Here is a 25,664-nt window from a genome sequence, read left to right on the forward strand (position 1 = left end):
TCCTCCCTCCCATCCCCATATATGTATATATTTGTATATATCTGATTTTGCTTTTATTATTTTGCAAGTAATCATTCCCGATGGATGACACTTGGTAACTCTTAACAGCTCTTTTTGTGAATTCCATGGGAACACTCAGACAACTCTGTTTTATGGCAGTGCTCAGGAAAAGGGCTTGCTCTAGGATTCTTGGCTTCTTTGGACTAGAAAATTCTTAGTTTAGTTAGTTCCTTGACACTACCCTCTCTGGGTTCTCTTCTTACCTCTCTGGCAGGCTCTTCCTTTTTCTCAATCAATCATATTTATTGAGTACTTCTAGTGTTCAGAGCACTGTACTAAGCACTTAGGAGAGTACAATGTAACAGATTTGGTCGACATCCTCTCTGACCTCAGGTTACAGACTAGAGGGGGAGACAAAAAATATAGATTAAATTATGGGTATGTGTATACATGTTTTGGGGCTGAGAGACAGGTGAATAAGATGCTAAGGGTGACCTAGAAGGGAGTGGGAGAAGAAGAAATGAGGACTTTGTCGGGGAAGACCTTTTGCAGGAGATGTGCTTAAGGTTTTGGAGGTGGGGAAAATGATCATCCGATTGAAGAGGAAGGAAAGAGCCAGGACGTGAGTGAGGGGTCAGCATAATGGATGAGATTGAGGTACAGTGAGGCGGTTGACATTAGAGAAGTGATGTACGTGTCCCACCCATTAACCGTGGGCTACCTTTAGCACTCAGTTTGGATCTCCTATTCTCTATCTACACCCACCCCCTTGGAGAGCTCACCCACTTCCAGTCTTGATGTAGATGATACTCATATCTACCTCTCTAGACTGACCTCTGTTTCTTCTCTGCAGTCTTGCATTTCCTCCTGCCTTTAGCACATCTCTAGTTAGATGACTCATTGACACCTCAAACTCAACATGTCCAAAATTAACTCCTTACCTTACCACCCAAACACCCTCCTCCCCCTGATTTTCCCCTCACTGCTGTCAACTCCACCATCCTCCCTGTCTCACAAGCCTGCAGCACATCTCTATCCTTCAATCAATCAACCATCCAATCAGTGTTATTTATTGAATGCTTACTGTGTGCAGAGTGGGTTAGACATGTACCCTGCCCACAGTTCAGTCAGTCAGTCAGCCACCAGACTGACTCAGTCTGTCTCTGAATCTGATTCAGATTCAGTCAGATTCAGTCAGATTCAGTCAGTCAGCCACCAGATGCTCTTGGTTCTTTCTTCAAAACATCTCCAGAATCCAACCCGCTCTCTCCATCCTAACTTCTACCATGGTGGCCACCATGGGCCCTTGTCGTCTCCCATACTGACTACTGCATCAGGCACCTAATTGACATTCTTGCCTCCAGCCTCCCCATTCTCCAGTCCATTTACTTCACCCTGCTGGTTGGATCATGGCACACAGCTTACAATCTAGAGGGAGAGAAAGATATTAGTAGAAATTAACAAAATAGGTATGCATTATTCCCCGCATTTGTCCACCTCTTTCTTCCCTCTTTCAATAGTCCCACTGTTAGTTGGGATGGGAATATCCTGTCTGTGTCCTGGATTCACAGGGAGGGCCAGAATGGAGAATAACAGAAAAGGAAAAATCTGTGGAGGTCAGGGGGTGAGTGGGGATAGTCTATTGGTCGGCGTGAGCTTTGCCCTGAAGGTTGTCTATCTGCACATGCAGAAATAGTGTGCAGAACCAGGTTATCAGGGGCCTTTAAAACCAGGTTCCACTGAACTACAAATATATCCTACCAGTTGCATCCAACATAATCCTTTTAAGAAGGCTGCCATTTTTATCTTACAGGAGCAAGATGAGAGGGGAGGGGACCTCTTTGAAATGATCTGTGAAGACAAACTGGGAAATAACTGTTATATTGTACTCTCCGAAGCACTTAGTACAGTGTTCTGCACATAGTAAACACTCAGCAAATGCCATTGATTGAATGATTGATAAATCAGTCCTGTAGACCAGCTGGGGCTGATAGCTTGCCCTTCTCCATTTCTTACTTTTGTTGTCATTACTGTCTGTGTGTTCAGGGAAACTAGGAATTCAAGGAAGGCATTTCTGTCCCCTAACTCTCCTGTTTACCCTTGATTGTTTTTCTCAGAAGCAACTACCGAGTCAACAACAATTCCAGGTGAGTTGCACTTTGTTAACTCTGGTTTTGGTATCAGTGCATTGGACAGCAGGCTGGGGGACTGTAAACTCTTTGAGGGCAGGGATCATGTCTTTTAAATTCTGTTGTACTGTTCCAAGTGCTTCCAAGTGTATAATGTTCTGCACATAGTAGGTACTCAAGGAGTACTGTTGACTGATTGATCTGACCCAGAGCATGCTCCTTACCGAGGCATTATGGCTCCATCACTGAGAGAATGACATTCAGTTTCCCATGATTAGGTCTCTCCTAGGAACTCTCTATACCATTATTCCAAAGGGAAAGAAATCCAAATTCCACCAACCATAAGATGGGTTAGGAAGGGCATGCTCAGGTTAGATCGCTGTGTGTTGAGTGTCCTGAGAGTGTGGGGGGATACTTGACGTGGCTTACAAAATGTAACCTGAAATTGGGAAGCCTTGTGATCTAGTGGAAAGAATATGATCCTGGGAGTGAGAGGAACTGGATTCTCACCCCAGTTCTACCACTTGCCTGCTATATGACCTTGGACAAGTCACTTAACTTCTCTTTGCCTCAGTTTACTCATCTGTAAAATAGGATCTAAATACTTGTTCTCCCTCCTAATGAGGGACAGGGACTGTGTCCATCCAGATTATTTTCTACATACCCTGGTATTTAGTACAGGGCTTGATAAAGACTAAGTACTTAACAAATACAATCATTATCATAATTATTATTTTTATCATTAATGATGAATAATAATAGTAATTGATCTATATAGAGTTTTCAAATGTAATGCTTGTGCCATCTTTTCCCTAACATTTTTCATTTCTTTCTCCATAACGAAATGTGCCAGCCAATTAATAAATCAATCAGTGGTATTTAAGGAGCACTTACTCTACAGAGCACTATGCTAAGCACTTGTGAGAGTATAATAAAACAGTGTTGGTGGATATGTTCCCTGCCTACAAGGAGTACAGAGTGGGAGAGTGGGAGATGAACATTAATATGAATAAAATTAAGATATGTACATAAGTGCTATGGAGCTGAGAGTGGTATGAATATCAAGTGCTTAAAGAGTATGTTTAATGCATAGGTAATGCATAGGTAATGAGGAAGAGAGACAGGGAGTAGGGAAAATGAGGACTTAATCAGGAGAAGACCCCTTGGAGGAAATGGGATTTCAGTAAGGCTTTGAAGGTGGAGAGACTGGTGGTATGATATATACAGGGGGGTAATGAATTCCAGGTCAGGAAAAGGACATGAGCAAGGGGTCAGTAGCACAACAAACTATATCAAAGGACAGTAGGTTGGCACTAGTGGAGTAAAGTGAGCAGACTGAGTTGTAGGAATCTCGGCTCCTCCACTTTTTTGCTGTGTGACCTTGGGCAAGAGAAGCGTGGTCTAACAGTAAGAGCTCAGGCCTGGGAGTTAAGAAGGACTTGGGTTCTAATCCTGGCTCTGCCATTTGTCTACCGTGTGAACTTGGGTGAGTGACTTAACCTCTCTGTACCTCAGTTACCTCATCTTAAAATGGGGATGAAAACTGTGAACTCCACGTGAGACATGGACTGTTTCTGATCTGATTAGTTTGTATCTACCCCGGTGCTTAGTACAGTGCCTGACACATAGTAAGTGCTTAACAAACATCGTAAAAAAAAACAGTGAGGAAGGAAAGAAGGGATAATGTGATTGAGTGCTTTAAAGCTAATGGTAAGGAGTTTCTACATGATGCAGAGGTGAATGGGCAACCACTGGAGGTTCTTTAAGAGTGGGGAGACATGGAGTGAATGATTTTTAGAAAATGATCTGGACAGCAGAGTGTGGTGTGGACTGGAGTGGGAAGAGACAGAAAGCTGGGAGGTAAGCAAGGAGACTGATACAGTGTCAAGGTGGGATAGGATAAGTGCTTGGACAAGCATAGCAGTGGTTTGGAGAGGAAAGCGAGGATTTTAGCAATATTGTGAAGATGAAACAGACAGGATTTAGTAACAGACTGGATATGCCTAGACCTTCTCTAGACTATAAGCTCCTTGTGGAAGGGGAACATGTCTTCCAAATCCATTATATTATACTTTCCCAAGTATGTAGTACATTGTTCTGCACACAGTAACTTCTCATAAATATAATTGATTGACTGATTGATTGAGATGTGAGTTGACTGAGAGAGATGAGTTGAGGAGAATGCCAAGGTTATGGACTTGTGAGACAGGGAGAATGGTAGTGCTGTCTACAGTGATGGGAAAGTCTGGGGGGGATAGGGTTTGGGTGGGAAGTTTTGTTTTGGAAGTGCTTAGTTTATGGAATTGATGAGATATCCAAGTACAGATGTCCTGAAAGCAGGAGGAAATGTTGTAGAGAAGGAGAGAGGTCAGGACTGGAGAGAAAAATTTGGGAACCTTCCTTTTAAAGGTGGTATTTGAACCCATAAGAATGAATGAGTTTTCCAAGAGATTGGGTGAGATATGAGATATGAGAATATATGATAACACAAACCACCCATTATGTAAACTCAAGGGCAGGGATATGTCAGTTATATTGTATGCTCCCAAGCACTTAGTACAGTGCTCTGCTAAAATAAGTACCCAATAACTAGGATTGATTGATCGACTGATATACCTAACCCTGTCAGAACTACACTAAGTTGTGTCCAAACCCGGCTACCTACTGTCAGATGAGGACAGTTGTCAACACTCCCTTTTGAAACTGGATGTTGTTGAAAGTTGAATGAAAGGGGTAAAATGTTTCAGATGTCTCATTTTCCCTAGTTGTCCTCTCAAACCAGTCTATAATCAACAAGCTCAAATTGTTTTATGGCTTGTATCTCTACATCTGCCTCTTACACCAAAAATAGATCATTTTCTTTTCCCACCTGCCTAGGCTGTGAGAGCTGCTATTTCTCTGACAGAGTCAGGTGAATGGTAATGCAGAGTTTGGTCAGACTATATTATGAGGTATCTTCTTGGAGAGAGTGCTGAATGGATTAGTAATAATAATGATAATGTTGGTATTTGCTAAGTGCCTACTATGTGCAGAGCACTGTTCTAAGCGCTGGGGTAGATAGAGGGTAATCAGGTTGTCCCAAGTGAGGCTCACAGTCTTAATCCCCATTTTACAGATGAGGTAACAAGTGGGAAATGAAGTTTGGTGTGCTGATTGGAAAAGGAGATTTGTACTTCTTGTTTTTGCTGTGAACACTGGGGCATTTGGTGAGACAGACTACTGTGGATCACCTCCATCCCTCTAACTGTGCCATTTTCTTGCCTAGATTGGTATGAAAATTATACAACCACGGAAGCTAGACCAACGACTAATGGTAAGATGCATTTTGTTTAATTGAAATAAAGATATTGTGTAGCAGAAACCACTGTACTATGATCCATTTTCAAGAGAGATTCTTAGCTCAGCCATGGCAGGTTATTCATTCAATTGTATTGAGTGCTTACTGTGTGCAGAGCACTGTATTAAGCGCTTGGAAAGTTCAATTTGGCAACAAATAGAGACGATCCCTACCCAACAACAGGCTCACAGTCTAGTTTGGCATCTTTTCTATGTACTTTCCACATCAATCCTAAAATGGGCAAGAATTTTTAAATTTGCAAATGAACGTTTCACTGGAGTAAGATGGACACCATCAGCTCAGCTCTTTAGGCACCGGGGACAATGTATGGAAACACTCTGTAAGGTCAGCATGCAGGAACAGTTTATAGGGACACTTAGTAGAGATATAATGTGCATGGGAAACATGCAGGGAAATATTATTATTGATATTATTAATTATTAATATTAGAGGTATCCTTCAGGTGCTGGAAGGCAGAGGCTCCGCCTCTTTGCTTCTGATGAGCCCCAGCCCTCCTACAATAGGAAGATTCTTGCCTTCATGGTTTTATTCATTTCTAGATCTAATTTCAAGTTGCCAGCTCATATGTAATTTGTATGCTAAATCCTGATTCTATCCCAAACTTCCCTGCTTCTTGCTATCAGTGGTACCTACTGAGTGTTCTGTAGACATAAAAAATAAGCAAAAGATGTGATATCTGTCCTCGAAGAGCTTACAGACCTAACAGGCACACTGCTGTGTGACCCTGGGTAAGACACTTCCTTCTCCATGCCTCAGTTTCCTTATCTGTAAAATGGGGATTAAGATTGTGAACCCTACGTGGGACCAGTACTGTGTCCAACCCTATTATCTTTTATCTATCCCAGCGCTTAGGACAGTGCCTGGCACATAGTAAGCACTTAACAAATACCATTATTATTATTATTATTATTATTGTTGTCTTCTGATGAAGCCTGAGTTGTGATCCCACAACTCTGATTCTGACAAGAACTCTAGTACTCTCTTCAGTGAGTATAAACAAAAACTGCAATCAATCATATTTATTGAGCAATGTTGTGTGCATAACACTGTACAAAGAGCTTAGTCAAGTTTCCTGCCCACAATGAGTTTAGAGTCTAGAGGGAGATTTTTGCTGAAATCAGAGCTATGGGTGAATGAGAAATGCCATTATTTGGAGTCAATAGCCACCCTACAGTTATGCCAGTAGCCATAATTTTTACTCTCTTCAGAGACCTTTGGCATCCTTGATGAGATCCTGCAAGTCAAGTTCTTCCAACCAAACAATCAATCAGTCAATCAATTCTATTTGTTGAGAGCTTCCTGTGTGCAGAACACTGTACCAAGTGCTTGGGAGAATACAATTGTTTTATTTCAGTATATTTCCACTATTTCTTGTCTATTCCTCTGAGGATTCAGGGAATCACTGGTCTGCTTCATATAACAATAATAATAATAATTATGGTATTTGTTAAGTGCTTCCTTTGTGCCAGGCACTGTACTAAGTGCTGGAGTGGAAACAAGCAACACTGTCCCTGACCCACATGGGACTCACAGTCTCAATCCCCATTTTACAAATGAGGGAACAGAGGCACCTCTGAAGTGAAGTGACTTGCCCAAGGTCACACAGCAGAGTGGCAGAGCAGGGATTAGAACCCATGACCTTCTGACTCCTAGACCTGTGTGCTAGCCACCACACCACACTGCTTCCCTGCTTCTTATCATAATAATCAATATGGTTCGTGTAAACACTTACTATATGCCAAGCTCTGTTCTGAGGGCTGCGGTAGAATTGAGATCATTTGCTCAGACAGAGTCTCTATTCCACAGGGGGCTCACAATCTGTGCCAAAGGGTGAACAGGTATTGAATCCCCATTTTTAGAGACAATTGGAGGTTGTTAAATGACTCGTCTAATATCTCAAAATGAGCACGTGGTCAGGCTGAGATTCTGCTTTCTAACCTTTACCTCAGAGTTCATTTCCTTGTGATAATCATCACTTCTTCTTGATGACAGTATCTCGGGTGGCTAAGCTCAATCAGCCCTTTTGGCTGATCCTCCCCAACATTTCTTGGCTGTTCCCGTTCTTACACCTTTGGTTTGATTTTTCCTGTTCCACTGTATTACCAAAAGCAAAAATGAGTGGAGCACAACCCATCAAAAACAACCACCCATGTCCCTTCTTTGCTTTCTAGACAGTAATCTTCAATGCGGTGGCTTCCTGTTCAATTCTTCCGGGTCGTTCACCAGCCCACACTACCCTGGATATTACCCAAACAATGCTTATTGCGTCTGGCAAATAGAAGTGAATTACAACTACCGGATCAATCTGGAATTCCGTTATCTACAGTAAGTAACAGATAGACTAGGCTAGGGAAAGTTGGGGAGAGGGTTGACCCTGAGCAAACTGACATTTGCACCAGCTCTGTGCCCAGAAGCAAGCCAACTGCTTGTTCTGATCTTTAAAATACTCTCGGGGGGGGGGGGGGGGGGAGGCAAATGTCCTTTCTTGCTTTCCCCAGACATCAGGGTGCTTGGATTTGATGCTACTTTCATTCACTTTGCATATAAAATGCAGCAATTGGTTCCCTTTGCCAATCATAATTTGGTCCTTTCTCCTGGGGTGTGTCTTTCCAAGTACTCCTTTAGAAGACACATTTCTTGTGGGAGTTTTTAGTAAGAGTAAATAGGTTTATTCGTCATGAGTTTGTCACCAGATTGTTCTGTTATGATTGTTGTGTGTACTCTTGAATGGCAGTAATCAATGGCTTACTAAATGACATGTTCTAATGATTTTAAACTGTGAGCCCCATGTGGGACAGAGACTGGGTCCAGCCAGACTTTTGTATATCTACCCCAGTACTTAATACAGTGCTTGGCACATAGTAAGACCTTAACAAATACCACCATTATTCATTTCCAGATTGGAGCCTCACAGCTCTTGCCATTTTGATTATGTTGAAGTCTTTGATGGCTCTATGAACAACAATTCCTTATTGGGGAGAATCTGCAACGAGTCCCAAAAAACATTCACATCATCCTCAAACAGAATGACAGTTCGATTTACCAGTGACATCAGCTTTCAAAACACAGGCTTTTCAGCTTGGTATAACTCTTTCCCTCAAGGTAAGATCCATTTAGACAAATTCAGCAAAACTGTAACACAATGCTGAATGGATTTAGAGTTCTCTTGCTTGGTGCTTCCTTAGTGACAGATTTACAATCATGCTCACCTTTCATAAAAATTATTAAATCTGGAAAGAGTTGAAACTTTATTGTCTTACTGAGCAGAAATTTGATGCAAACTAGACAGCCAATTTGCTGTATAAACTCTTCGGCTCTGCAAATAGTGGCTTAGTACTGGAAAAAAATTCCTGAAGAGTGCTTTAATGTTCATGAAACCCCATGGGAACCGGTTTAATGCCCAGGGAGTAACTACTCACTGATAGCCTATGAGTCAATTAATTCCCTCTTATATTGTTTTATAGTTATCTGTTAGTAGAATACTGTTATTCATTCATTCACTTGTATTTATTGAGCACTTACTGTGTGCAGAGCACTGTACTAAATGCTTGAGAAAGTACAATATAAGAGGCAGATGCATTCCCTTGCCCACCTTGAGCTTACCATCTAGAGGCGAAGTTACAGGCACTGCGTCAGACAGGCCCAACTTCATGGCAACCCTGCCCTCGGGTGGCTCTCGGTGTCAGAGAGGCACATGGGTCTGAGAACTGAAGCCAGCCCCCTTTTGTTGGCCCTAATATGATTATTGTGCTTCCTGGCACCAGGACCATGAAGACCCAAATGGGTACAGGCAAAATTGGGGTTCATGGCATGGAGGTAGTCCCGCCTTTTGCCAGCACCCATCTTATTATTATTCTTCCAGATGCCCATAACCTCTAATCTGGGGTTAATGGCATGGAGTCAGTACCCCCTTTTGCCAGCACCCATATTTGTAATTACTCTTCCCAGCACGAGCCATGAAGACCCAAATAGTGAGACTCAAATCTGGGGTTCATGGCATGAAGCCAGTGCTCCCTATTGGTGGGATACATATTTTCATTGTTCTTCACGGCCCCTGCCAGGAAGGCCATTTTGATCAGGTCAGGGCAATATTCTTGCTTGAATTCCATTTTTTTGTTTTTTAAAAACAGAAAATGTTTGGGGAAATGACAAATTTGCATTAATTCCTCACACATGGGGAGGAGAGAGAAAGTTATTTCTGATTTGATATTGCAAAAGATGAGAATTGAGAGGTTTAATTGCTAGGGGGAAAATGAGGGGTTTCAGAAAATAATCTGTTTCAGGTAGAATAAAATGAAAGATTTATTGGATTTTTGTATCTCATCCTCCTAACTTTTAGGAGCTTCCCATACAGACTTAACTAATTTTGTTGCTCTTTAAGATGCCTTTTTGAGACTGGCCAATTCGTCTGACAGCTGCCGGGGCCGGGTGGAAGTCTACCATCGTGGCACCTGGGGAACAGTGTGTGACGATAACTGGGGCCTGCAGGAAGCCCAGGTGGTCTGCCGGCAGTTGGGATGTGGGACAGCTCTTTCTGCCCTGGGAAATGCCTACTTCGGCCAGGGCTCGGGCCCCATCACCCTGGATGATGTTCACTGTAGAGGGAATGAGTTGAATCTCTGGTGGTGTCGTAATAATGGCTGGTTCTCCCACAACTGTAATCACAGAGAAGACGCTGGAGTCATCTGCTCAGGTATTTATAATTGTACAAAATAAATACTTAACCTCAGGATCCTGGGCATGTGGTGAAATTTTAAAAGACTAAGTTGGCTTTTTTCACTCTTTCATGTTTAACCACCAAAATGTGAATATTGGATATGTGCCTTATATTTCTTCATATTTTCAATCAATCAGTGGCATTTCCTCAGCTCATATTGTGTGCAGAGCACTGTTGCTAAGTACTTGGGAGAGTACAATGTGACAGAATTAGCGGACAGATTTCCAGTCAAATCTTAGAGTTTAGAGTTTAGAGGGGGGATTCAGCAATGAATATAAAGAGAACATTTATAATATATGATTTAAAGATATGCACAAGTCAAAACTTACCCGTGCTGGGCAGCAGCGGCATGGGAGAGAGTTGAGGGCAGAGACTTGAGCTTACTGCGTGGAAGGTGGCCATGGTAAACCACTTCCTTATTTTTACCAAGAAAACTCCATGGATACACTACCAGAACGATGGCAGATGGAGAGAGGGGCATTCTGGGAGAGATGTGTTCTCAGTGTCACTATGGCTCAGAAACGACTCACTGGCATAATACAAGGCATAAATGCTGTTCAAAGATGATGCAGAAAAGAGATCAAGCTGGGGGAAAAAGGGTTTAATCAGGGAAAGCCTTTTATAGGAGATGTGACCTTAACAATGTTTTGAAGGTGGAGAGGTGGATGGCTTGGCATATATGGAGGGGGAGAGAGTTCCAGGTTAAGGGAGAACATGGGGAAAAGGTCAGTGGTGAGATAGATGAGATCAGGACATAGTAAGTAAGCTGATGCTAGAGAAACGGAGTGTGCAGGCTGGGTTGTAGTAGATCAGTGAAGTGAGGTAGGACGGGGAGAACTGATTGAATGCTTTAAAGCAAGGGTAAGGAGTTCCTCTTTAATGCAGAGGTGGATGGGCCACCACTGGAGGTTCTTGAGGAGTAGGGAGACATGGGTGGAGTGGCTCTGTTGAAAAATCATCCATGCAGCAGAGTGAAGTATGGATTGGAGTGGGCAGAGACAGGAGGCTTGAAGGCCAGCCAGGAGGCAGAGAGTTACAGTAGATACAGTTGTAGTAAGATAGGGTAGGATAGGATAAGTGCTTGAATCAATATGGTAGCAGTTTGGAGGGAGAGGAAAGAGAGGACTGTAGTAATGTTGTGAAGGTAGACCTTATGGGATCTGGTGATATATTGAATATGTGGGCAGAATGAGAGAGATGTGTCAAGGATAACGCCAAGGTTACAGGCTCGTGAGACAGGAAGGATGGTGGAGCCATCTACACTGATGGGAAGGTCACTGGAGGACAGGGTTTGAAAGGGAAGATAAATAGTCCTATTATGGACATGTTAAGCTTGAGGTGATGGGAGGACATCTAAGTAGAGATGTCTTGAAGGCAGAAGGAAATGTGAAACTGCAGAGAGGGAGACAAAGCAGGGCTAGAAGATTTGGGTATCATCCACATAGAGGTAATAGTTGAAGCCATGTGAGTGAATGAATTCTTCAAGGTAGTGGGTATAAATGTGGAATATAAGGACCCAGAAGTGAACCTTGAGGGACACCCACTGTTAGAGGATAGCAGAGGAGGAGCCCACGAAAGAGACTGAGAATGAGCAGCCAGAGAGATAAGAGAACCAGGAGAGGACATTGTCAGTGGAGCTAAGGTTGGATAACGTTTCCAGGAGAAGGGGCTGGTTGACAGTGTCAAAAGCAGCTGAGAGGTTGAGGAGGATTAGGATTTGGCAAGAAGGATGCCATTGGTGACCCATGAGGAGGTGGTTTCTGTGGAGTGAAGGGGTTGGAAACCAGATTGGAGGGGGTCAAGGAGAGAAGTGGAGGAGAGGAATTTGAAACAGTGGGTGTAGACAACTTGCTCCAGGAGCTTGGAGAGGAATGGTAGGAGGGAGATGGGGTGATAACTGGAGGGAACCATGAGGTCCAGGGTGGGTTTTTTTAGGGAAGGGGAAAGCCCTGGGAAAGAAGCTATTGGGAGAGCAAACAGTTGAAGATGACTGTTAGGGAGCGGCAGAGTGAAGTATGGCCCGGAGTGAGGAAAGATAGCAGGGAGGTTAGCGAGGAGGCTGATGAGTAGTCAAACCAGTACTTGGATCAGAGTAATAGAAGTTTGGGAGGAAAGAAAAGGGAAGATTTTAGTGATGCTTTGAAGGTAGAACCCACAGGATTTGGTGACAGATTAAATATGTGGGTCGAATGAAAGAGGTGTGTCAAGGAGAATGTCAGAGGCATGAGTGTGTGAGACAGGAAAGATGTTGGTGCTGTCTACAATGATGGGAAAGTCACAGAGAATACAGGGTTTGGTGGGAAGATTTTCTTACTTCTTTACTCATATTAATGCCCGCCTCCCCCTCTGAACTGCAGGCTTCTTTGGGAGCAGGGAACCGCTCTATCAACGTGCTCTCCCAAGTGTTTTGTACAGTGCTCTGCAAACAGTAAGCACTCAGTAAATATGATTGAGTTTCTGAAGGTGAGCAGGTGTGTTTTGGAAATATAATCTTGGAGGTGTCAGGAGGACATCCAAATAGACAGTCCTGAAGGCAGAGAGAAATCCACATGGTCTTTGTCCATAGTCAGCCGTAGAATGTAAGTGTCATGAGAAATGGGGAAGAGGTCTTTCTTTATGCCATATAGGAAACAGCAGTACTTAAAGTGATGTTCTTTGTGTCCCCATACAATAGCCCACAAATGGGGACCATTTAATTAGTCTAGCTCTGGAAGTAGAGTAACAGAGATTACCACATACAATATGCTTTATATTCCATAGGAATAAATACTCATCCAAATAGAGACTAATCAATCCCTTTCATTTTCCCTAGGTTACCAGTCAACTCCTGGTATGTATATCTGTCTAAAATATGAATCCTTAATTTAATAATAATAATAATGTTGGTATTTGTTAAGTGCTTACTATGTGCAGAGCACTGTTCTAAGTGCTGGGGTAGACACAGGGGAATCAGGTTGTCCCATGTGGGGCTCACAGTCAATCCCCATTTTACAGATGAGGTAACTGAGGCACAGAGAAGTGAAGTGACTTGCCCACAGTCACACAGCTGACATGTGGCAGAGCTGGGATTCGACTCATGACCCCTGACTCCAAAGCCCGTGCTCTTTCCACTGAGCCACCGTGCTTCTCGTGGCTCAATTTAACTCCTGCTTGCAGTCGGTTATGCCTACTCTCAGATATGCCTTTCTTAGGCTGGATGCACCTTAGATTTTCCAATTTTTATACCCTCTTGAGAGATCCACAGCTTTTGTGAGGTACAGTGCTCAGAGGGGCCCCAAAATCTGCAGTGAATCTCTCATCAGCATCAAGTAGAAAGGTTAAATTTTTCTGTTTCTTTTTCTTGTGATGCAACCAAAGTGTGCTATGCAATTTTTTTATTTTTTATTTTATTTTTAACAACTGGTTCTCTCTCACTCCCTGCTCCTTTCTGTTTACTTGAAAATTGTTTCTTTAATGAATTACTCCAGAGTGTCTTGTCATAAGATGGGTAATTTTGCATACTGTTATTTATTTCACTAGATCCTTATACCACCTCTGAGAATACACTCTTGCCCAGTGGAGCATGTAAGTGATGGTTTTCTGGAATTTTACTGGGAGGGGCTCAGGAGAAGGTTGTTACCTTCTTTTTTAATCATAATTTTACAGATAAGGGAGAGTCACTGTGATACAGCAGGGAAAATAATAAAAAATACTTGGTCATGACAGAAGCAATTAGAATGTAATTGTTGTTATATTGAACTCTCCCAAGCGCTTAGTACAGTGCTTTACACACAGTAAGTGCTCAACAAATATGATTGAATGAATGAAAAGTCCATTCTGAGTGATTCCCCTTGAAGAGTCCTGGCATTGTCTGAGGATAATTGGATAATCTGTGTTTTGGTTTAATGATGTCTTGGTTCAGAGACTGTCAAGATTTTGCCTAGCCTGGCTTATCCATTAATCTGTCCTTCTGGGGCCTGGCCTTTTTGCCTCCATGAAATCAGGCAGGGGCGAGAGTACCTGGTCCTTGGTCTCCACTGGCCCTTGGTTATGGATCCTGGAATGCCCTGAGAACACTGACCTGACCTGCTGCTCCCAAACCTCCTGGCCCCTCTGGGAAGTTGGCAGAGGGTGGGAGTGAGGCAGTGGTGTCAAAGGCAGGCTGGAAAGACCAGAGCAGAGGGGATGTTTTCTTCCCCTTGTTGGAACGTGATCAGGAACCCAAAGGCTCAATAGACGCTTCTGCTTCTTCCAAGAGCAGTGTTAGATACAGATTACCCTGAACTCTCATGATCGGCTGTAGAAGCGACACTCATCTTGCATGTTGCTTTTTGTCTTCACTTATGTTCATTTTCTGCAGCAGATTCTTGTGGCAGTTATCTTTCATACTCCTCCGGGGAAATTTCCAGTCCAAACTACCCCTGGAACTATCCACATCATGCAAACTGCGTCTGGGAAATTGAAGTCCGCAACAATTACCGTGTGACCATTGTATTTAGAGATGTGGCGTGAGTAAAGATTCAGGAACCTAATTCTAAGCATTTTTTTTTTTTGTGGGAGGATGAATAAGAGTTTAGATTGGCAAGGAATATCAGCCAACTTCATTATTCTAGACCGTAAGCTCCTTGTCAGCAGGGAACATATTTATCAACTCTGTTGTGGTCTCCCAAGTGCTGAGCTCTCCACACAGTTAAAGCCCAATAAATACCATTGATTAATTGATTCTACCTCCCTTTACAATGTCCTGTTCATTCAGAGGAATTAATAAACACATTTACTGAACCCTTTTTATGATATCTTTTAAACACTCACTGTGTGTCAAGCACTGGTCTAAGTGCTGGGGTAGTTTCAAGTTTATCAGGTTGGATGCAGTCCCTGTCCCATAAGGGGCTCACAGTCTAAGTTGGAAGGAGGAGGATATAAACCCCATTTTACTGATAGGATAACTGAGGCATAGAGAAGTTAAGTGACTTGCCCCAGGTCACACAGCAGGCAACTGACAGACCTGGAATTAGAACACCCATCCTCTGACTCCCGGGCCCATGCTCTTTCCATTAGGTCATGCTGCCATCTCTATTTTCCTATGTGGGTTCAATGGGTCCAATTGAGATCAATTTTGGTGGCAAATAAATATTTGAGGTCTTCTAAGAGTTGTTCCGATGAAATGTCTCATCCCTTCTGGGAGCTCCAGGCCCAGTGGGATCATATTTGTCAATCGCTGGATTATAAACTCTTTGAAGGTTGGGATCTTGCCTATTTACTCTATCTTACCCTCCCAAGCACTTAGTACAGAGCTCTACATATAGCAAGTACTCAGTAAATATCAATGTTTGATTAGCTGATTAAAAAATGTATAGACACATTTCTCTCCTTCACACACTAGAATTCAGCTCCTAATCATAAGGATGACATTGTTTTCACATTTAGATAGCCCAACATTCTTTTTCCTCCCTAGGATTGAAGGTGGCTGCGGCACAGATTACATTGAAATCTATGATGGGCCTTGGCACACGTCTCCTTTAATTTCGCGACTTTGCAATGGAGGTGGCGGTTCTTTCACATCAACTTCGAACTTCATGACCGTTCGTTTTATTAGCGACGGAAGCATTGCCTACCAGGGATTTCATGCTCAGTACTACTCCAGCCCAGCGAATGACAACACCAGTAAGATTAGTCACATCATGGTTTAGTTTCTCACTCTTCAGTTTCTCAGTACTGCGTCAGTCTCTTCTAAATATTTATTCATTCATTCAATAGTATTTATTGAGCGCTTACTATGTGCAGAGCACTGTACTAAGAACTTGGACTGTACAAATCGGTAACAGAGACAGTCCCTGCCCTTTGATGGGCTTACAGTCTAATCGGGGGAGACGGACAGACAAGAACAACTGCAATAAATAGAATCAAGGGGATGAACATCTCATTAAAACAGCAAATCTTCCTCATAATAAATTGTCATTGCCCTCTATGTATTACTCTAGTTGTGTCGTCTGTAAAACAGGGTTTATAATACTGGGGGAATTGAAGAACTATTTCTTAGAAAGCACTGCGAGTTCAGTGGAGGGGACCATTTTGTTAGATGATGGAAAGTCCGTGAGTTGAACTAGCCATCCAATTCCAGTACCGTTTTATTCATTCAATAGTATTTATTGAGCGCTTACTATGTGCAGAGCACTGTACTAAGCGCTTGGGATGAACAAGTCGGCAACAGATAGAGACAGTCCCTGCCGTTTGACGGGCTTACAGTCTAATCGGGGGAGACGGACAGACAAGAACAATGGCACTAAACAGCGTCAAGGGGAAGAACATCTCGTAAAAACAATGGCAACTAAATAGAATCAAGGCGATGTACAATTCATTAACAAAATAAATAGGGTAACGAAAATATATACAGTTGAGTGGACGAGTACAGTGCTGTGGGGATGGGAAGGGAGAGGTGGAGGAGCAGAGGGAAAAGGGGAAAATGAGGCTTTAGCTGCGGAGAGGTAAAGGGGGGATGGCAGAGGGAGTAGAGGGGGAAGAAGAGCTCAGTCTGGGAATGCCTCTTGGAGGAGGTGATTTTTAAGTAAGGTTTTGAAGAGGGAAAGAGAATCAGTTTTAGTTACTGGGTTCTTCATTCCCAAATGGCTTTGAGGAAAAATAGAGCCCATGGTTGTGTTTCCACTTGTCTGAATGGCTAACAATTTCATCTTTTCTCTTTCCCTCCAGGGCTTCTGTGCTTGCCTGAATACATGCAAGCCACTATCAGTAGAAGCTACCTCAAGTCATTGGGATTCTCTGCATGGGACATTCTCTTGGCCAATTCATCCTGCAAACCAGAGATTACTCCCAGTGATGTGATATTCACAATACCATATGATAGATGTGACACAAGAAAAGAGGTAAGTACTACTATGGTAAATACCACAATGATTATCATTTTTTACCCATTTATGGTGTAGATAAAGATGAGAGAGGTTACCATTAATTAGGATGTGTTGCATGTTGACCTCTTAATCATAAAAAAAAGAGTTGGCAAAATTTGTAATAATCCCAAATGTTATTTTCATTCACGATTGAGATTTTGCAAGATGAATCATATGTAAAATCTTTACATTATGAAAAGGAGCATGACTTACTGGTCAAAGCGAGGACCTGGGAGTCAGAGGAACTAGATCCTAATCCTGGGTTTGTCACTTGCCTGCTGTGTGACCTAGGGCAAGTCACTTCACTTCTCTGGGCTTCAGTTTCCTCATCTGAAAAAAAAAATGAGACTGTGAGCCTCATGTGGGGCAGGAACAGTGTCCAACCCAATTGTTTTTTATCTACCCCAGGCTTAGTACAGTCCCTGGCTCATAATAAGCACTTAACAAATAACACTATTATTATTATAGCATGGTGTAGTGGAGAGAGCATGGGCCTGGGAGTCAGAAGGTAATGAGTTCTAATCCCAAACTCTACCACATCTCCTGTGTGACCTTGGGCAAGCCACTCCAGTCTCCTGGGCCTCAGTTACCTCATCTGTAAAGTGGGGATTGAGACTGTGGGTCCTGTGTGGGACAGGGACTGCACCCAACCCAGTTTGTTTCTGTCCACCCCAGTACAGTGCCTGGCACAAAGTAAGCACTTAACAAATGCCATCATTATTATTATTATTATTACATTTAAAATTAAATCAATACCAGCAGTAATTCAACAGTCAAGAAATTCAGTAGAAATGTTCAAGGTGGGAGAGGTTTTTAAATGGAACAAAATATGCTCCTCCACAAACATAATCAGAAGGAGATATGGCTTGTTAACCCATTTCATTTAAAAGTATGCAATGTACCAAGTTGTGGGGTGGGGTGGGGCAGGGGCAGGAGGGGTACTATTTAAGGGGAGACACAGTCCAGTTTCAAGCCAAACTATCTCCTATCTTGAATTTTTCTTGTGGGTCTCCTAATTCTCCCTTTGAGAACCTGTGAATAATTTGGAAATTTGGGAAACAGAGCATGGAAAGGGCATGGGCCTGGGAGTCAGAGGACCTGGGTTCAAATGCCAACTCTATCGCTTGCCTGCTGCATGACCTGCGGCAAGAAACTTCACACTTCTCTATGCTTCAGATTCCTCAGTTGTAAAATGGGTGTATACCCAATACCCAAAATACCGTCCTTTCCTCATAATTACACTGTGAACCGCTTATGGGACAAGGACCGTGACTGACCCTGTTATTTTGCATCTATCCCAATGCTTGACATTTAGTAAGTGCTTAAAAATCTCACAATAATTATGCTTATGAAAATTTTTATATTACCCATTTCAGTCTGGGCTGCCTGAATGAGAAGGTTCTTGTTGCTCTGATTAACCACTTATTTCTGTGCATTCTATCTAACTCCTGTCCACCTATCCTTCTCTTTAACCCCCAGTAGCCCAGTTTTTTTGTGTATGTGGTTTTTCTTAAATGGTATGCATTAAGTGCTTACTATGTTCCAGACACTGTACTAAGTGCTGGGGTAGAAACAAAATAATCAGGTTGAACACAGTCTATGTCCCACATGGGGCTCACAGTCTTACTTCTCATTTTACAGATGAGGGAACTGACATACAGAGAAGTGATTTGTTTAGGGTCACACAGCAGGCAGATGGTGGAGCCAGGATTAGAACCCAGGTGGTCTGACTCCCAGGCCTGTGCTCTTTCCACTAGGCTACACTGCTTCATATAAACAAACAACTTAGCACAGATTGCCTTAGTTGATCTGTCCATGAAATTAGATATATATAATGTTGGTATTTGTTAAGTGCTTACTATGTGCAGAGCACTGTTCTAAGTGCTGGGGTAGACACAGGGGAATCAGGTTGTCCCATGTGGGGCTCACAGTCTTAATCCCCATTTTACAGATGAGGTAACTGAGGCACAGAGAAGTTAAGTGACTTGCCCACAGTTACACAGCTGAGAAGTGGCAGAGCAGGGATTCGAACCCATGACCTCTGACTCCAAATCCTGTGCTTTGGACTCTGTTCTTCAAACTTAAATCTTGAATCTTGTAGTAACCATAATAACCATGCCAGCTAGGTCCATGACACAGGGGTAGAATTTGAGAAAGTTTCATCCACCTGGTAAAGCAAGGACATCCCAGTCTGCTTCACAACCTTGCGGGAATGGATGAGCAATAGTTAGCAAATAGCACCTGACTAATTTTGCATTTTACTTAAAATTTTCCACAGATAAACAATGATACTATAACCTATAGCAACCTGCTCAGAGCATCCCCTTCTGGAGACATAATCAGAAGGGAGAAGGATCTTCATTTGAAAGTCAGCTGCAAAATGCTTAAGAATTCCTGGATAGAAACCATGTACATTACTAATGATTCCATTGAAGTCAATGAAATCCAATACAGCAGTTACGCTGTGAACTTTTCATTTTATGAATCATCATCATTCTCACGACCAGTGCATAGTTCACCCTACTATGCTAGGCTGAACCAGGATTTATATCTTCAAGCTAAAATCCGCCACACAGATAGGAATTTGGCATTGTTTGTGGACACCTGTGTAACATCACCAGATTCTAATTTTGCATCCCTGAAGTATGAATTAATCAAGAGTGGGTAAGAGCTTCTCTGTACTCTAACTGAAATTTAACATCCTCTGGTTATTTTGTGCTTGAAAGATTGTGGCTCTCTTTCTTTGTATACCTAGGTATGCAGATTCATAACAACGCCAAAGTCTGCCCTTTCCTCTCCATCCAAACAGCTATCCTAACTCGCCTTGATTACCATATCAGCCTCCTTGCTGACCTCCCTGCCTCCTGTCTCTCCCAACTCCAGTCCATACTTCACTCTGCTGTCCGGAACACTTTTCTACAAAAACTTTCAGTCCTCGTTTCCCCCCTCTTCAAGAACCTCCAGGGGTTGCCCAACCACCTCTACATCAAACAGAAACTATCATTACCTTTAAAGCGCTGAGTCGCTTTGCCCCCTCCTAACTCACCATGCTGGCATCCTATCCACCCATCCCACACACTTTGCTCCTCTAATGCCAACCTACTCATTGTACCTAGATCTCGTTTATCTTGACCGCTTGTCCATGTACTGCCTCTGACCTTTAATGCCCTCCCTCCTCATATCTGACAATTACTCCCCCACCAATTCAAAGCCTTTTTGAAGGGATATCTCCTCCAAGAGGCCTTCCCCAATTAAGCCCTCCTTTCCTCTTCTCCCACTCCCTTCTGCATCTCCTTGTCTTGCTGCCTTTATTTATCCCCCCTCCCCAGCCTCACATCACTTCTGTACATATCTGTAATTTATTTATAGATTGTATATATTGTCTATCTTCCCCTCAAGGCTCTAAGCTCTTTGTGGGCAGGGAATGTGCCTGTTTATAGTTGTAAGTAAGCACATACTAAGTGCTCAGTAAATACAAATGAATGAATGAATGCCAAGTATTTTCCTTGACATTATCGGAAAAATGAGACATGCTTGGTCAAGATACTTTGGAACTGCTCAAAAACAACCCTCATGGGTAGGAACTATGACCTAAATGTCAAATAAAGATATTTTGTAAGCACTTACTATGTGTCATGCACTGTGCTAAGCACTGGGGTAGGGACAAAGTAATCAGGTGGGACACTCCCTGGCCCACACTGGGCTCCGGGTCTAAGGAAGGAAGGAAGGAGAATAGATGTTGAATCCCCAATTTCCAGATGAGGCCACTGAGGCACCGAGAAGGAGGTCACTGAGAATTTAAGTGACTAGCTCAAGGTCTCATGGCAGGTAAGTAGCAGAGCTAAGATTAGAACCCACGTCCTCTGACTCCCAAACCTGTACTTTTTCAGCTAGGCCACGTTACTTCCCTGACACCTTAATACTGTTTCCTTACCTCTGGAAGTTGAAGTGATCTGGAATATAATGGAAAGAATTTTAAGCTTCTCCCCGAGACTAAACTCCACAACCTACTGCAATAGCTTGCTGTAGGCGGAGAATGAGTCTATTGTATTCTCCCAAATGTTTAGTAAAGTGCCCTGCACACAGTAAGCACTCATTGATTGGTTTCAGCCTTGATTGGAAAGTATCAGGTCTTGTCAAATACCTGGGATCAATGAGGCTATGGCCTCCATGGAGTCGGCCCCTCTGCTGGAACTATTTATTATCACTGTGACAGTTCAGCCTCTAATTCCACACCAGGCTCGCCTTGTGAACAGGCGAGTTGGCAGAGTTCTCTCAGGCCAGAGGCTCTGTTCCGAGGTGCTCTTTGAATTTGAAAAGCATTAAGATTGCAAATGGAGCCCAACCTAGGGGCAAGCAGCATGGCCTAGTGGACAGAACACTGGCTTGGGAATGAGAAGGACCTGGGTTCTAATCCCAGCTCTGCCGCTTGTCTGTTGTGTGACTTTGGGCAAACCATTAACTTCTCTGTGCCTCAGTTACCTCCTCTGTAAAATGGGGATTAGGACTGTGAGCTGACCCATGTGGGACAGGGATTGTGTCCAACCTGATTAGCTTGTATCTATCCCAGTGCTTAGAACAGTGCTTGACACTTAGCAAGTGCTTAACAGATACTATCATTATTATTAATTCTGACCTTAGGTGAACCCTAAATGCCCAAAAGCCACTGATAGCTCATATGTGTCCACTTTTTTGAAGAACATAATTGGTGGGGTTCTAAATATAAACTCCTTATGGGCAAGGAACCTGCCTAGTAACTCTGTTTTACTGTAAGCTCACTGTGATTCATTCAGTCGTATTTATCGAGCTCTTACTCTGTGTAGATCACTGTACTAAATGCTTGGGAAAGTACAATACACTCTTTCAAGCACTTAGTACAGTGCCCATCACAGAGTAAGCATTCAAAAAATATGATTGACTAATTTCACTATCCAAGCTCTGAGAACACTGCTTTGCACACAGTAAGCATTCAATAACTACAATTGATTGATAAATACAACCGGGCCCCTCTTTTACCTGTATGTTAGGGTTTTTTTTGGCTAAAACTAACTGGACACTTTTTCTTTCTTTTAGATGTGTGAAAGACAGTACTTACGTAACCTACAGGCCACCATCCCAAGATACTGCACGGTTCAAATTCAGTGCCTTCCACTTCCATCATAGTTACCCTTTGGTCTACCTGAAGTGTAAAATTGCAGTGTGCAGGGCGTATGATTATTCTTCTCGGTGCTATAAAGGCTGTCTAGTGAGGTCCAAACGAGAAACAGATCCATTTGAGGAACATGTAGATGTGGTACTGGGGCCAATTCAACTTCAGGAGCACCACCTGGAGAAGAGGAATCTGGGTAAGTTGAAACAGCTTCCTGCTCTTTTTTGTTGTTTTATATTATGGGATCTGTTAAGCACTTACTACGTGTCAAGGAATGTTACCTGTGCTGGATACAAGTTAAGTCAGACACAATCTGTGACTCACGTGAAGCTCATGGTCGAAGTAGGAGGGAGAACACGTGCTGAATTCCCATTTGGAAATTGAGGAAACTGAGGCACAGAGAGGTTAAGTGACTTGCTCAGGCAAGTGGTGGAACCAGGAATAGAACTCGGGTCTTCTGCCTCCAGGCCTGAATTTCATCTACTAGGCCAAGCTGTTTTCCATTGGAATCATTGGTTTATCCATAAATTTTCTTTTTAGTGCCTTCAGGGACAGCCTCAAAAGACTTCTGGGAGCATAAACAGTATCGCTAAATGTCCCTAAGGCTAGGAAAAGCCACAGGCTGATGAACATCCTGTATTTATGGAAAATGAAAGGTGATTCTGATGTTGCTCTACAAAGATTCCTGATGTGACTTCTGACTAGTCCATTCTGTCAGACAATTGCCAGAATGTGGATGCAGATCTTGGCTACATCTTTTCCAGTTTAAAAAAAAAACCCACAAAAAAAACCAACAAAAAACTTTTTTTAAAAAAAATATGAGCTGTTAAAAACAATTAGAATTGAGTTTTCATTATGCAGAACTATTATCCAGATATATCAAGAAACTCACCATCAGTCATGAATTTTAAAGGCTAAATTTAAAAAAAAACAACAACTTTTGTTCTTGCAAATATTTTCTTGTGGAGATTTATTTCCTAAAGTAGCAAGTTAATATTAGGATTTTTTTTTTCCACTTGTCAGACAACTGGAAGAGTGTGAAGGTCAGAGAAGCAGTGTGGCTCAGTGGAAAGAGCATGGGCTTGGGAGTCAGAGGTCATGAGTTCGAATCCCGGCTCTGCCACTTGTCAGCTGTGTGACTGTGGGCAAGTCACTTAACTTCTCTGGGCCTCAGTTACCTCATCTGTAAAATAGGGATGAAGACTGTGAGCCCCACGTGGGACAACCTGATTCCCCTGTGTCTACCCCAGCGCTTAGAACAGTGCTCTGCACATAGTAAGCGCTTAACAAATACCAACATTATTATTATTATTATTATTATTAAGGTCAGTGCAGTTCTCCTGGTTGGGCTTATCATTTACAATGTGCAGAGGACTCCCTAGAGTGCCTTGAAAAACTAGGACAATGAACTTATAAGCACTCCCTGTTCCACAAGAGACCCAGATTTTCCAGGGCCGAAAAGAAGGAAGGTCAGGCATGTGGGGAGAGAGTGTAACAGGATAAATCACTAAATAACTAATGATTCAACAAGAGCAATACGATAGCAGTCCATCCATGCTGAGGGGAAACAATCCTTGGTCTCCTCCCTGATCCTGGAAGAGCCATCCTGGCCCCAACTCTCCTGGCCTTCCCCAAGAAGTACAGATGTAAGGGCTGGTGGATTAGAGTCTCTTCAGCTCGGGCCAAGAGCCATGATGGCAGGCGGCAGGGCGGAGGGGGAAGTAGAATGATGGATGGTTGCATATAGAAAACACTACAAGTAAGAACAGCACAATCTGATTCCTTGGAATAGACCATCTTTCAATAGCTTTCACTCTGAAGGAGCCGGGTGCTGCCCAGAGAATCAGTTACTGGTATTTATTTAGTGCTGTGTGCAGAGCACCCTACTAAGCGCTTGAGAGAGTAGCAGCGTGGCTCAGTGGAAAGAGCTCAGGCTTGGGAATCAGAGGTCATGGGTTCTAATCCTGGTTCTGCCACTTGTCAGCTCTGTGACTCTGAGCAAGTCACTTTACTTCTCCATTCCTCAGTTACCTCATCTGTATAATGGGGATTAAGACTGTGAGCCCCATGTGGAACAACCTGATTACTTTGTATCCCCCCCCACCCCAGCACTTAAAACAGTCCTTAATAATAATAATGTTGGTATTTGTTAAGCGCTTACTATGTGCAGAGCACTGTTCTAAGCGCTGGGGGAGATACAGGGTAATCAGGTTGTCCCACGTGAGGCTCACAGTTAATCCCCATTTTACAGATGAGGTAACTGAGGCACAGAGAAGTTAAGTGACTTGCCCACAGTCACACAGCTGACAAGTGGCAGAGCCGGGAGTCGAACTCATGACCTCTGACTCCGAAGCCCAGGCTCTTTTCCACTGAACCACATTGTTTCTGTCCTTGGCACATAGTAAGCACTTAATATATGCCATCATTATTATTATTGTTATTAAAGTGCAACAGACTTGGTAGACATGTTTCCTGCCCCCACTGAGTTTACAGCCTAGAAGAGGAGACAGATATTAATATAAATAATTTAATGTAAACAGAGTAAAGCAAATTTTGGTTTCCTTCTAATTTCAAATGCTCAGCTGGAGCCTAATGTTCCCTGCAATCAATGAAACAGAGTAAGAGAAAGCCAACAATCTTCCTCTCCTTTCTCTCTAGACCTGGATACGGCTGAAGTTAAGGAAGAAAACAAACCCCAGGGAGCATCTCACCTCCTTGCTGTATCTGCTGGGGTTTTCGTCATCACAGTCTTGCTTGTTTCAGCTTTCCTGCTCAGAAAACGCAAACAGCCAAACAACGGGGGATCTATTTACTACAAGATGTGAAATACAAGATCTTGATGGAAGCAGCAGCCTTTTCCAAGCTCCAACTCTACAGGCTTAAGTTTTTTTCATTCTTAGGAAAGAAAGTTCAAACTCAAGAAAATAGCCTCAAAATATACTGTAGAATTCCATCTTGACTAAATTTACAATGGTATAAATGTATGGGTGGAGGAGGAGTCTACGTCTTTCTTTAAATCTTGGCCCCAGATCTCTGCTATGTCTTTTCCAGGTTTTAAAAAAAAACAAAAACCCAAAACAAAGAAAAACTGTTTTATATCTAAGCTATTAAATTAAAAGTGAATTTTCATTATGCAGAATTTTTATCTAGGTGTATCAAGAAACTCCCTGTCAGTCATTTTAAAGGCTAAATAAAACTATTTTTGTCATTGCAAATCTTTTCTTGTGGGGGTTTGTTTCCTAAAGTAGCAAGTTAATATTAGGATTTGCTTTCCAGTTGTCTGAATGCAATTTAAAAGTGCAGTCAAAAAGGATAGAAATTGGCAATAAAGTTGCATATATTGGGTGTGGCAAACTGCAGACATCTGCAAACATGACAAATCCACATCGAATGTACAATAAACGCAACTATTACAGGATAAATACAA

The 25,664-nt window shown here is 42.6% G+C and overlaps 1 protein-coding gene across 1 annotated transcript in view; it reads left to right on the plus strand.

Moving 5' to 3' along the window:
* DMBT1 (deleted in malignant brain tumors 1) overlaps positions 1–25,452 on the plus strand; it is a 77,174-nt gene extending 51,722 nt beyond the window's left edge. The window contains exons 30-42 of the mRNA XM_039914355.1: positions 2,118–2,147; positions 5,395–5,442; positions 7,659–7,812; positions 8,387–8,589; positions 9,869–10,180; positions 13,017–13,034; positions 13,724–13,768; positions 14,544–14,691; positions 15,639–15,847; positions 16,892–17,064; positions 19,367–19,752; positions 22,162–22,433; positions 24,896–25,452. Coding sequence (XP_039770289.1) covers positions 2,118–2,147; positions 5,395–5,442; positions 7,659–7,812; positions 8,387–8,589; positions 9,869–10,180; positions 13,017–13,034; positions 13,724–13,768; positions 14,544–14,691; positions 15,639–15,847; positions 16,892–17,064; positions 19,367–19,752; positions 22,162–22,433; positions 24,896–25,062 — 2,165 coding nt within the window. The 3' untranslated portion in view covers positions 25,063–25,452. The remainder of the gene's footprint in view (positions 1–2,117; positions 2,148–5,394; positions 5,443–7,658; positions 7,813–8,386; positions 8,590–9,868; positions 10,181–13,016; positions 13,035–13,723; positions 13,769–14,543; positions 14,692–15,638; positions 15,848–16,891; positions 17,065–19,366; positions 19,753–22,161; positions 22,434–24,895) is intronic.
* Positions 25,453–25,664: the final 212 nt, after the last annotated feature.

Source organism: Ornithorhynchus anatinus, chromosome 16, assembly GCF_004115215.2.
Source record: "Ornithorhynchus anatinus isolate Pmale09 chromosome 16, mOrnAna1.pri.v4, whole genome shotgun sequence".
In the NCBI taxonomy this organism is placed as follows: domain Eukaryota; kingdom Metazoa; phylum Chordata; class Mammalia; order Monotremata; family Ornithorhynchidae; genus Ornithorhynchus; species Ornithorhynchus anatinus.